At 51.7% G+C, this 12805-nt stretch overlaps 3 protein-coding genes across 3 annotated transcripts; all 3 read left to right on the top strand.

Annotated features, from left to right (window-relative positions):
* Positions 1 to 1653: 1653 nt before the first annotated feature.
* MRS44_000250 (uncharacterized protein) lies at positions 1654 to 4487 on the top strand (the record flags this gene model as incomplete). The annotated part of the gene is made up of 4 exons (XM_065623957.1): positions 1654 to 2625; positions 2674 to 2975; positions 3049 to 3364; positions 3414 to 4487. The coding sequence occupies 4 exons, from the start codon at positions 1654 to 1656 to the stop codon at positions 4485 to 4487; spliced, it is 2664 nt and encodes an 887-aa protein (XP_065479693.1).
* A 1069-nt stretch (positions 4488 to 5556) lies between these two features.
* Positions 5557 to 6292, top strand: MRS44_000249 (uncharacterized protein; the record flags this gene model as incomplete). The annotated part of the gene is made up of 3 exons (XM_046281424.2): positions 5557 to 5864; positions 5920 to 6077; positions 6132 to 6292. 3 exons carry the CDS (start codon positions 5557 to 5559, stop codon positions 6290 to 6292), a joined length of 627 nt encoding a protein of 208 aa, XP_046129622.1.
* Positions 6293 to 8589: 2297 nt separating this feature from the next.
* MRS44_000248 (uncharacterized protein) lies at positions 8590 to 10924 on the top strand (the record flags this gene model as incomplete). Its single annotated transcript, XM_046273895.2, has 2 exons — positions 8590 to 8681; positions 8752 to 10924. The coding sequence occupies 2 exons, from the start codon at positions 8590 to 8592 to the stop codon at positions 10922 to 10924; spliced, it is 2265 nt and encodes a 754-aa protein (XP_046129624.1).
* Positions 10925 to 12805: the final 1881 nt, after the last annotated feature.

Here is a 12805-nt window from a genome sequence, read left to right as displayed (position 1 = left end):
GAATTAAAGGGGCGCCATGAATTTGGCTTTAGGTGAATTTTCTTAGGACATTCTGGTTGATGATTGCAAGTTATTGAGCACCTGGCGATGAAATATATGGCGTCTTCAGGGTCCGGCCTCCTCCAGTTTCTCGTCCCATCTTGCTTTTTTTTGTCAATTACATCATTTTGCCCCGGTTCTCGGCAAGCCAAGCCGTGCACTTGCCCCAGGAACCCTTTCCCTTTCCGGGCGCCTTTGGCGCACCGTTGACGGTCTAGGTTGGCTGGGGCACCTGTCACCACCGTGTATGACTTCCATATAAAGCCCGAGCTGTCTGTATATCGTGTTTCCATTGTGTTATCTTCCCGGTGGATAGCTTGTAACACCTCGTTGACACGTATCCAATCCTGTTGTTCTTCAACGACAGAGATTCTCCCTTGTTACCACGCTAATTAAGCTGCCTGCCTCGGCAGGATCATGTTTAAGATGATATTTGGAGGAAGCCTGATGATACAAAGCCGTCAATTGCCTTTAAACAGCCCGTCTTTCGAAGTCTTGGAGCTGAAGAAGAGTTGGATTAACCATCCAAAGTTGTGGTGGACACTGAAGCATCAAGTAACGAAGGCAGGTGCCCTCAAGCGGTTTCCTCTTGAGTCCCGTAACATCAAGTCCTTTCATCACACCGCGGCTCATCCGTCCTCTTCTCCCCTCCTTCATCTCCGGTCGTTTCCATCTTCTCCCTCGTTACGCCCGACTTCAATGACTCTCGCAGCCTACCGACGAAATGAAGCTGAAGCTGACATTGGATGCCATCTTCACTGGTTAAAGGCAAGGTTGAGCGATCAAAAGCGTCCATGTTCGCCTCGTCTTGACCCTTGCGCCCGCATCCATGCGATTTAGAAGGGTAGGAAAACATCACCTCATCAGCACTGCACGCCCACATCTCCAATCAACCAAATGCAAGGCAACTCCCGGAAGGCAACCATTGCCTGGGTGGCTTTTATTAGCTCCCATAGGTAACACAGCACAAGCAACGTCCCTGCAGTCATTTATGCATTTTCAACCTCCATGCCATGGAAGCTCAGTCTCAGACCGATCACTTGTTATTTTGGCCTTCCCTCTCGCCACCCAAAATGAGCGACGTGCCTCAACATCTCTTCTATATCTCATGACAATGCAGATTGGCGATTCCTCCATTTGCCAAGGTCGTCACGGATGGCTCGTGACCACGGAGCGTTTTCAGTCATTGCCCTTGTGACTTGTTGTTATGCTGCCTGTTGCAACACCACAGGACACCCTGGATCCAGCCTTGTGCGGTCTCGTCACCGGCTGCATACCCATACAGAGAAGTGTCAGCAACTTGTCCATTTCGGTTCATCTAAGTGACCATTCACTCTTCAACCTGGGTGCGGCATTCTTTTGCCCGACGGCAAGTGCAACATCGTGATGTTACGCCCGACTTCTTGGTGAACTGACTCCAAGCCAAGCTGGGCGACAGATGACTTCCTCAAGCTATGTCTTCTGTCTATAAGAACCAAGTTTGATTCTTCATGGAAAACTTCTGGGTCCCAAGTCATCCCTCTTTACAGGTCTTCCAAAGGAAGCATTCTTTTACCAAGTTGCCGAATCCCAACCTGAACCACCTCCTTCTCCAAGTCGCTCAACTTGAACACCATGACGAAGTCGACTAAATCATCTACCAAGGCCTCTGATGAGAAAAAGGCTAAGCACAAAGCTCTCAGTCCTCAAGCTGTCGTGTCCAAGTTCTGGGACAAGTTCAACTCCAAGGCTCCGGGCAAAGTCACATCCATTTTCCCTCGGAGTCTGCACAAGTCCCTTCTCGCAGATGCCGACTCATCAATTCCCAAGTCTCGAAACGCTGCACAAAGCTACGAGGCCGCTGCTCAGAAATGCAAGGATCGAGTTCGCGCTATCGTCAAGGAGTGTGAGCGCACCAACTCCAAGTTTAGCGATCCCGAGTTTGATATCGAGTTGGATTCCAGAGGGCGCACCTACGACTGCCTCTTTGGCCTCCTCCATAACCTCGTCCTAGAAGGTGATGGCGGTCTCAAAAATAGATTTCTTGATGACGTGGTCAACACCGAGAAACTTGAGAAGTCTCTTGAATTCTTCAAGAACAGTGGGATCTTGTCAAGCAACAACCTTGAGGTCGATATCTGGAACCTTTGGAGATGCCTATCCAAAAACAATGCCTCCCCTGATCCCGAATACATACCTGGCTCAGTTCACCGTATCCCGTGGATTTTTGAGAATCCCCAGTTCACCATCGGTGGCTATTCGGGCTCAGACATCAAGCAAGGCCATCTAGGCGACTGCTGGTGGGTGGCTGCCTTGGCCACGATCGCACACCGACAAGACCTGATGAAGAAGATTTGTGTTGAACAAAATGAGGAATGCGGTGTCTACGGGTTCGTCTTCTTCCGGGATGGGGAGTGGATTCCGACAGTTGTAGACGACAATCTGTACCTCAAGGAAAAGGATTATTGGCACACAGACGAGACTTATGATGCAACCGGCAAGCATGAACGTCGTCACAAAAGGGAGAAACAGACGGGCTCCGACTCTCTGGCATTTGCCAAGTGTGAGGACGCCAATGAGACTTGGTTCCCCTTGCTTGAGAAAGCAGTAAGTATCCCCCTTTAACAACATACGACAACGACTGAGTAGGCCTAGTTTGCCAAGGTTCATGGCGACTACGAGGCCTTGGAGGGTGGGTGGGCATGCCTCGCTGTCGAAGACCTTACTGGTGGTGTCGCCACTATGATGCAGGCAAACAGCGTGCTTCGCAAGGACCGGCTCTGGCGTGAGATGTTGGTGTCCGATACCGAGGACTCAGAGTTCGTCTTCAGCCTATCCGCGTGTCGTCTAGGGACAGATTGCAACAATGGCATCGTCCAGTGCCATGCCTATTCTGTTCTCAAAGCGACTGAGGTTGAGGACGAAAGGGGTGACAAGGTGCGCCTGGTCAAGATTCGGTACGCCGTTCAGCTTATTAACACCTTTCCCTTGAGTATTCTGCCTCTAAACATTCATACTGACGGTCTGTAGGAACCCTTGGGGAAGCAGAAACTACAGAGGCCAAGGGGCTTGGCATGGGCCTTGGTCAGATGGGTCCAAAGAGTGGACTTCACACATGATCCAGAAGTTGCGATATCGGTTTGGTGACGATGGTTCCTGGTGGATGTCCTACAACGACATGCTTGACAACTTTGTCTGGATCCATCGGACCCGAGTCTTTGATAAGCGATGGACTGTAGCTCAACAGTGGACAAGCGTCAACGTCCCATGGCTTTCTGGCTACCTCAAGAAGAAGTTTATCGTAGAGGTCAAAGAAGAAGGCATTGTGGTCATCGCCCTATCACAGGTGGGTTCTCCTTCACAAACAGCCCTCATTGAATACTAACCACAACCAGCTTGACAAGAGATATTTCAACGGACTCGAAGGACAGTATAGGTTCGTTCTTCAGTTTCTTCTCAAGTCTGTCAATGATGCCACGCCGATCTGTCAGACACGAACAATCCCTGAAGCTAGTACACGGTCAACCAACTGCGAGGTCGAACTCGAGCCAGGAACCTACGAAGTCATTCCCAAGATTGTTGCCCAGCACGCAGAGTTTAGACCCACAGTTCAGAAGGTTGTCAAGATAGCTGCAGACAAGAAACCTCGGAAGCTTCAACAAGTCGGACTGTTACATGACCTTGCGCATGCCAAGGGAGGAATCGTGGACGAGGATGAGGCTACTCGCAAAAAGCGGGAGAATGACAAGAAGGAAAAGCTGGAGAGTAGCCGGAAGCGGGAGATAGCCCAGAAGGAGGAGAAGGAAAAGGACGACGCAAGGAGGAAAATCGAGGAGGCATTGGTGCTGAAGAAGACTGAGTACTACAGTTGCATGAGCGAGAAGACCAAGGGAGTTGAAAGCAACGACGATGCGATCCTGGAGAAGGTAAGTGGTGGGTCAGGAAAGGTAAGTTTGTCAACGTCGGAAATTCCGACACCTGGGTTCTGGCCTGATGACATGTTCAAGGACCCTGTGGAAGATCAGGCCAAGTCTGAGGCCCCGACTGGATCAGACAAAGAAACATGGGAGAATGTCGAGGAGAAGAAGGAAGGAGAGTCACGAAGGCCCTCGCAGGACTCAAACTCGCCCCCGATGGAAAGAAGCGCAAGGAACCAGGGTACGGAGTCGAAGCTCGTTTCAACGCCGGCCACCGAAGCTCATTCCGAGGAAGCCAACAGTTCAGACAGTTCAGACACAGAGTCGGAATGCGAGTCGGGATCTGACGATGAGGATTCGGAGCCGGGCAGCAACGACAGCTCAGTTCGAAAGCAGCGCAAGAAGGAGCCATGGAACCCCGTGTGTGTTATCGGTCTACGGGTCTATGCTCAACACGCCGGTATCAGTGTCCGGCTTGCCGAGCAAAAGGCCGACGACGCTGCAGAGCTTCTTCCAGTAAAGGAGGGTGACTCGGCCAAGCCGACTTCCTAAACCGGGCTTTGGGAGAGTGCAAAACTCCGAAAGAACGGAGTTTGGTGGAGGAGGGAGAATTCACTTGACTTGGCATGAACAAATTGTTGCATAAATGGCATGGGTAGGCTGTGAATGGGAAGGGTGGATTTCTGAGTGGATGTGCATCACTGCTGCATCTTTCTGACTGCCAAGTAGAAGTTTGCCAGATGTTCTACTTGTTCTCCTTCCTTGCTGGATCATGAATACCAGAGCATACTTCCTTTCACAGAACTTTTCAGAGGGAACTACAATGCTTGTGGTGCGCAGTGCATATCGAATGGCTAACCCGAAAAGGCACATACCGCGATTATTAACTAACATCGATCAGAGGCTGTTTTATACAGATGCATGTTACCTTGAATCTCCCTGTTTTTTTGTTTCTTTCACATGACATGGCTCCAATCATGAGATGATTTCGTCAAGAGCGCGCCGGTGAGGCCGGCCCCATCTCAACGTCCCGCTAAGAATGGTACCTCGACGTGGATCTCCCGCTGACATTGAAGCATAGAATAGTGCAAGCCTCTTTCATTTTGTATGAAACAGAAACGCACAAACATCACATCAAACCGACAGACGTCGTTTCAACCTCAGCTCGAGCCCCCGGGGCCGCCGTTTCATCGGGCCCTCTTGGCAACGCCGCCCCCCGTTTCACCATGATATGGCCCCACGCCACGACAGGGGATTGAACCTCTTTTAGACCCAGCAAACAGGGAAGTTATTCGATCTGGATTAAAGACCGGGGTGGTTTGCCTGGTGCCGAGGCAGGGCTGAGTTGTGAGAGGTTGATGGGGAATTCGTAAGGTTTTCCATCTTGGGAAGAGTTTGCGGACTCAAGATGAGTTTGGATGAACTTGTCATGATATCAGGGTTGGGATGATCAAAGAAAAGGTTTGAGCGTTGAGGATGAAAAAGCATATAAACCCGAAGCCATGCTGGCAGTAAACAGCCTCAACAATCCATTTCAACCCTTTTTTTTCTTTACTTTCGCTTCTTTCAGACCACATTCGTTTCTACTCCTTTCGCTTCAACCGAGTTACATAAACACAATATGCCTTCCTTCACCAAGACCATCCTTCTCGCCCTTGCGCCCTTTGCCGCCGCAAGCCCCCTGGCTGCCCGACAGAGCGGCTTCTCTGGCTCTACCCAGAACGGTCTTGAGGGAGCCTGCAAGGACGTGACCGTCATCTTTGCCCGTGGCACCTCGGAGATGGGCAACGTCGGCAGCGTCGCCGGACCTCCCTTCTTCCAGGCCCTCGCCAAGGAGATTGGCAGCGACAAGCTCGCCGTGCAGGGTGTCGAGTACCCCGCCAGCATCGGGGGTATCATGACTCTTGGTTCTGACGGCGGCAAGAAGATGTAAGTGGCTAGTTTTTTGGGTTGCGGCAGAAGCAGGTCTAACCTTTGGAGATAGGGTGGCGGTTGTTGAGCAGGCTTACAAGAAGTGCCCCAACACCAAGGTCGTTCTCTCGGGCTACTCCCAGGGAGCCATGCTCGTCCACAACGCGGCCAAGTCCCTTCCTGCTGCTACCACCAGCAAGATTGCCGCCGTCGTCACCTTTGGCGACCCCTGTAAGTGTTCTTTCAACCCAGAACAGAGAAAATAGAGGCTGATACAGTGAATAGTCAAGTCCCAGGGCTTCCAGGGCGTTCCCGAGGAGCGCTGCAAGGTCTTTTGCCGCTCTGGCGACAGCGTCTGCTCCGGTTCTTTTGTCATTACTGCTGCTCACTTGCAGTACGGCCAGGATGCTCAGGCCGCTGCCGACTTTGTTGCTGGTAACCTCTAAGCGGTTGAGAGATGGTTGATGGACGAAAAAAGATGTGTCAGGGGCGGGAACCCTGGACATGGCAGTTTACCTTTACGCACGGAGAGATCTGTGTGATTAATTGAAACCATTAGAGTCGTGTTGAATTAAGCCAGTGATTGCTCCGAAATTGATAGACTGTGTGAATGGTGATGATGGTAAATGAGGATCAGAGCCACTGTTTCGGATGTATGTCATCGAGCCGATGCAATTATAACAGAGAATTAGTGCAATAACCGATCTTCTAGGTCCAATTATTCCAAAACAATTATCGGTGTATGTTTGAATTGTGCTGTTCGCTTCAGCTCAACTCACCCTGCAAGTGTTTCTCATAACTCGGTCCGACTGCGTATAGAAGCGGTCATAGAACCAAGACAATGACACCAGGCACTTTCCAAAATATCAGCAATTGAATCAATGTTTAGGATAGTCAAATTGGCATATGTTGTGGTAGCATTCAAGACTAAGATAGCTCGAGGGGATCGGAGGTGTGGTGTGTCGTTAGAGAGTGCGAACCCAAGCATTTGGGTTGTATTTTGTGGTCCGGGCATCATCCAATAACAGGGGATTTGGTGTAGGGGAATCACGTCTGCTTTGCATCTTCATCGGCGCTTGCAGAAGGTCGGGGGTTCAAATCCCTCAGTCTCCATTTTTTGCTCTTCCCAGCATGCTTCTTTTTGTCTTGGGTACTTTTTCTTATTCCTTCTTCAATTAATTGGTATGGGGGGAGTCGCAAATTAGATCTTTTTTCTTCTCCTCCCCCCATATCCGTTGTGCTGGGGATGGTTCTCCTGGCTCCCAGGACTCTGCAGCAATGAGGTCTAATAGTTTACCCCGTTCAAACCCAAGCTGGGCTTTTAGAGATTGACAACCAGGAACAAGTTCAAATCTTTCGATTTTTATCCTGTCCCGCAAACATTCATTCCTTTTCATCATGTTCCCTCGCCTACAGATCCTTGTGGTTGAAGCTCAGCTCAAGGACCATCATCACCCTATACCTATACGCGTAGGGAATGAGGTTGATCAAGTGCCGCAACTAAGCGTGCCGATGTCAATGCTATCGAATTTCCATAAAGCACTGGACAGTATTGACTTCTAAGTTAGTAAACCCCGTGATTTATTGGGCGTCCTATCCGAGAGTCTGGTGTTGTGCCATTGACCATTGTCTCTCCCACCTAACATGGGCACATCAACATCTATAGTAACCATACATCCACCAAGCAGTATCTACTGCAAGACATGCTCCGGACAACCGTAAAGAAAACCAGGTTGCACTGTATATGCCAGCATGCTCAAAAGCATTCTCCATCAACAGACCAACTCCAACATTAGAGTACCCCATGATATATCCACCGGGGTGCTAGGCTATGAATCTGCGGGGAACTGACACGTGCCGCCACAAGCCATCAATCATGTGCCCTGCATTTAGCAGCGCCATGCCATGCATTCCTTGCCGTTCTGGAGAATCGAGGCTTACCTTGATCCTTTTCAGCCTGGGGCGGCTTACGAGTCGTGACAAAGGAGGCTTTGGCCTCGTGAGAGGAGAAGCGTCAGGCACAAAGAGTATGTATCTCCCCGAAGAATGACGGAGAAATACTCAATTCATGCTTTCCTCCGTTCCATCAGACGCCTTTCTAGAAGCAGTTTACTTATCTCGGGGCTTCGGACAATACGACGTCATGGCCGCCCAATCACGCCCCGCAAGGTCCCCCGCGTTTCGTCGACGACTCCAACTTTTTGTCTGACACTTTCCACTTTCACATGTCAGCCATTTCAGCTCCCAACTCAAACCTGGAACGTTAATGTCACGAGTCACGAGTCGTCGGCTCGTGCGGCCGAATCGAGCCTGGTAGACAAGACGATGGAACCAATGTCAATTGAAGCCCGCCTTGATGGCGCAGCTGATTTTATTTTTGCCTTGTCTTTTTTCTCTCCCTGTTTTCCTTCTTCATGCTTCTGCTTGTTCTTTCTTTGAGTTGAATCTCACCTCTTTGACTGTTCTTACACCTCGCTTCATCATCCAACCACAAGAACCACATCTCGACTCGTGTTATCGTCTCTGACCGAGGCTTCGGAGCTATTTATCCCCTGTCGTCCGTGTCTGGACCACGTCGACTCGTGTTATCGTTCTTTCATGTGAACGTGGCCGATTCTCCCACCCCGAGCAACATGCGCCTGGACCTCTCTTGATCCTTCTTTGTCTCGTCATCAAAGCCCCCCAAGACTCGACCGACGACATCTGATAAACCTACGACAAATCAAATTTTGGTCTGGTCATCATGATAGATCACGTCCTCGGGCGGCCCTCGGCCAAGTCCCGACGTCTCCAGGTCCTCGCCGTTCTCACCTTTTGGACTGCCTACCTCGTCAAGTAAGCCCGTCAGCTCCCCGTCCTCCCCGTGGGGTAATATCACGCGACTGTCGGCTAACACACACCCCAGGGGCCACAAGCATGGTCCTCCCGGCGCCAAGATGCTCTCTAGGGTCTTCTCTAAGCGACTCACGGCATGGCAGACCGTCGTCATTACCATGCTCTACCTATACGCCGCCCGTAACTTCAGCGCCCTCGTCGGCTTGGCTAGCCCGGAGCCTATGGCCAACATGTACGACGCCAATTACTTCCGCGCCACCTGGGTCCTCACTGCCCTGGACGCTGGTTTCTGGACGGCAATGAAGATCCGGTCCAAGTGGCTGCGCGACCTGGCGAGCATAGTCTTCTCCCTCTTTTACCTTGTGGCCGCCGAAAAGGCCGACGAAAAGGTCCGCAAGGTCAGGGGCATGATTACCGTTGAACACCTCCGCGTCTCTTGGAACAAGGGCACGTCCCCATATCTGAGCTTCTTCCAGGGGCTCATGCGTCCCCGTTTCATGCGTTGGCCACCGAGGCAGATCCGAATTCCGAGACCCGCCGATAGTGACTACAAGGAGCCTGTGTTGGCATGGCTGTACTATGATGGACCTCTGGTAGAGCTGGAGCGTCATGACAGGTTGATCCTGGATATTCCTGGTGGTGGTTTCGTTGCCATGGACCCTCGATGCAACGACGACAAGTTGTTCTCCTGGGCAGCAAAGTCGGGATTGCCTGTCCTCAGTCTTGATTACAAGAAGGCTCCCGAGTTTCCGTACCCCTATGCCCTGAACGAGTGCTTCGACGTTTACACTACTATCGTAAACACCAAGGGCAGATGTGTAGGCCTACCTGGAACGGAAATTCCCCGAGTCATCATTACAGGGGACAGCGCTGGAGGAAACCTCGCAGTCGCGGCAACGCTCATGATTCTTGAGACAAGACATCCAGCGTTCCGTAGACCCTCGGGAAGAGCCGAGCTGCCAGCCCCAGATGGGCTGGTTTGTTTCTATCCTGCTCTGGATATGAATATCGGCAACTGGATGACGGATGAGCAAATGTCGTTGATTCGAGATCGCAAGATGAGAGGAACGAATCGCACCATCATGCGCCGAAAGAGCATGCAGTATAATGATCTCGTGGGAACACCTCACCACTCTGATGATGAAGAGGATGGTTCGCCACCACCACCTAAACTGAGTTTGTTGACAGCTCAAGAAGCTCTGATCGCAAACTCTCAAGGGCCTCGGAGTCCTCACCCCGAGTTCTCTCACGTTGGGCCGCGGTCTTTGAGTATGCCGAAGGAGACTCCGGAGCCGAACGGAAAGCGCTCATCTCATCAAGTTGAGCCTATGAAGACGAGACTTGCTACATCATCAATGATCTCGTACTTTAACGACAGGGTCCTCACCCCTGAGATGATGAGGGCCATGATCATCTTGTACATTGGGGCGCATAACCGACCCGATTTCTCGCAGGACTACCTCCTGAGCCCTGTGCTGGCACCCGAGGCCCTGTTGGTCGACTTTCCCAAGACGTACTTTATGACTGGCGAGCGAGATCCGCTGGTTGACGACACCGTCATCTTTGCGGGGAGACTGCGGCGAGCCAAGGAGGCGGCGTTCGCCCAGGACCAATCTGCAGCAAGAGGCCGTGGGGACTACAGGGAGGCGGAGTTCAATGATCGGGATGCAGCCGAGGTGATGCTGATCCCTGGAACGTCGCATGGCTTTATGCAGTTCCCGACTGTATATCCGCCGGCCTGGAGACACTTTGAGAGGTGTATCGACTGGTTTGATCAGCTCTTTGAGCACGCCGAGGCTATGAGACTGCAAAAGGTGAGGCGGTCTCAGCGAGAAAGGGCAAGATCCAATGGCTTCGGACTCAATGGAGACGAGGGACGGCATCTGCGGACAGAGTCGAGTGGAGAGGAAGACAAGCCTCTCGAGATTAGCATGACAAAGATGAACCAGAGGAGGAGCTCAACGCAGACACCGCCTCAAGCGAAGCAGCAATACTCGACGCCGGCGCAGGGTGATGATAGCGAGAGTGGAAACACGACACCACGGGCATTGCCGAATGGACAGGTGAATGGGGAAAAGAACGGGAAGAATGGGATTCGTCGGAAGCGGGAGAAGAGTCTTAGCAAGAGCAAGAACAAGAACAAGAGTCTCGTCAAGCTCAACAGCTCCGACGATCTACTAGGGCGACGGATGCAGGGACTGGCGAGCGGGCTGACGGGGATGGGGATGGGAGACGACGACTGAAGCAGAGGCCAGGTGGGTTCCCGAGATTGGCCATTTCGGAACATGGAAGCTGAGGCAGGGCAAGGTAAGGCTTCAACTCAGCGAGGGTCCAAGAGGTTGGATCTCGGACACGAAGTTGCGGGCGCCGAGGGGGGATCTTGCGATGGTGGTTAGATGTCGAGGTGAGATGTTCATGCAGCGGGATGATGCGTAACCTGATTGATGTCCGGGTTGCGTCGGCGGGAAACGATGTATGGAGCCAAGGGATGTCTGGAGGCCCAAGCTACAGGCCTAGGGAGGGTTTCTCGAGAGATTGACGATTTCTGTTGAAGGGCATGGATGTATACACAGTACCTTTGACAGGTTACACGAAGACACGACAAGTACAGTACGTAGCTTAGCACGCTTATGCAGTTAGAGAAAGAAGGGAGACCCTTACGGGAATGGCTGACACGGCTGGGTATGATTGGGCATGTACGGCAGTAGTCTTGACCTAGGAGACGGGTATGCCCTGTAGATCATTATGATAACGCAGAGGCCCAGTGTGAAATGCTCGGTGAGCTCAAAGCAGTGGTGCTTCTAGAAGAATTCCAGACGATCCGAGTCGCTGAAACAGTGAGGGACAATTTGGAAACACGAGTCAACGGCCCTGACCGTTACGTCTCATCTCTTTCAACTGTTGACCGCATTGTATGCTCCAGGATTCAAAACAGGGACGAAAAGCGAAAAACAGCAGATGGACGATTGATCTAGAAGTACGAGATTGGTTCGCGGACATTGAAAGCCGGACGGACCGTCGCGGGAAAACGGGACAGTGGTGTTATTAGCCGGGGGGTAGACAAGGCAGCGATGAGAAAGACGGACGGAAACGCCGTGGTTGGGGGATGAGGGTTCAGGGGGTGTGAATTGCTTCAGGCTATTAATGGGATAATCCAATGGGATTTGGGGAGACGCACGTGTAATAATCAATGCAAAGCCGCTACGTACCGAGAATTGCAGAAGACAAAAGGGGCGCGGTCGTTGCGTCAGATGCCAGGGGTTGTTGATTCTCGGTGAGGGCCAGGACGGGCTCCCCGGTCAAAGGCGAACATCACCAACTCAAACTTGGGGGTGGGACGAAAACGGGGAGGTGGCCGATTGGGTTGTGGAGATGCAAGGGGAGTGCATTTTCTGCCTCTCTCTGTACGGGATAGGTATTCTAGGTCTTGTTCCTTTTCTTCGATGCCATTGATGACGGGTCTCGATGCGGAAACGGATTTGCGGACAGTTGAGAAAAAGACACGCCACTTGGGAATGTCAGGTTATTCGGGACGTAAAGCACCTCACGGAGAAACAAGGCCCCCTTTTTTCTTCTTTCGTTTGGTTGAGTAGATTCCCACTTGACACTTTAACTACGTGGTATAATAATCTTGGAGAATGTTATTTTAAGAGATGTCTGTTGAGTGGATTTGTTACTGATGTGTTGGCGTTTGTTGACATACAGGCCGTCTCTTACAGGAGTACAGTAGTTCATATGGGTCTCTTGCGGAAGAGATGCGCTTCCGCAAAGGTCAAACGGAAGAGTACTGTAGACCTTGCTCAATACCGCGGTGAGAAGGAGAACAGGCCAAGGTGAGGTCAGTGAAGAGGTAAACCCGTCGATAACCCATGTTGCCCGTTCGGCGGCTCACACCCCCGGTGGGTCCCCCGCCGGCCGGCCGGCAACCTCCGTGATTGGGCCGCGAGGGCCTGTTGCCCCGGGCTGCCGTGCCCGATATTTCCCATCTCAGCCCTGTAGACGAATTTGGTACCTATGTTTATGGGACGATTGTTGGTTTGAGGAGACAAAGTATCATGAACAGGTACAACTGAGGAGAGACCTGAGGAGACACGATGTGTCAGGAGAAAAGAGGTGTTAAAAAA

The sequence above is a fragment of the Fusarium solani genome, assembly GCF_023522795.1.
Source record: "Fusarium solani strain SB1 chromosome Unknown bctg00000000, whole genome shotgun sequence".
Classification (NCBI taxonomy): Eukaryota; Fungi; Ascomycota; class Sordariomycetes; order Hypocreales; family Nectriaceae; genus Fusarium; species Fusarium solani.
The sequence above is the reverse complement of the archived record's forward strand: the minus strand, read 5'-3'. Positions and strand labels throughout refer to the sequence as shown.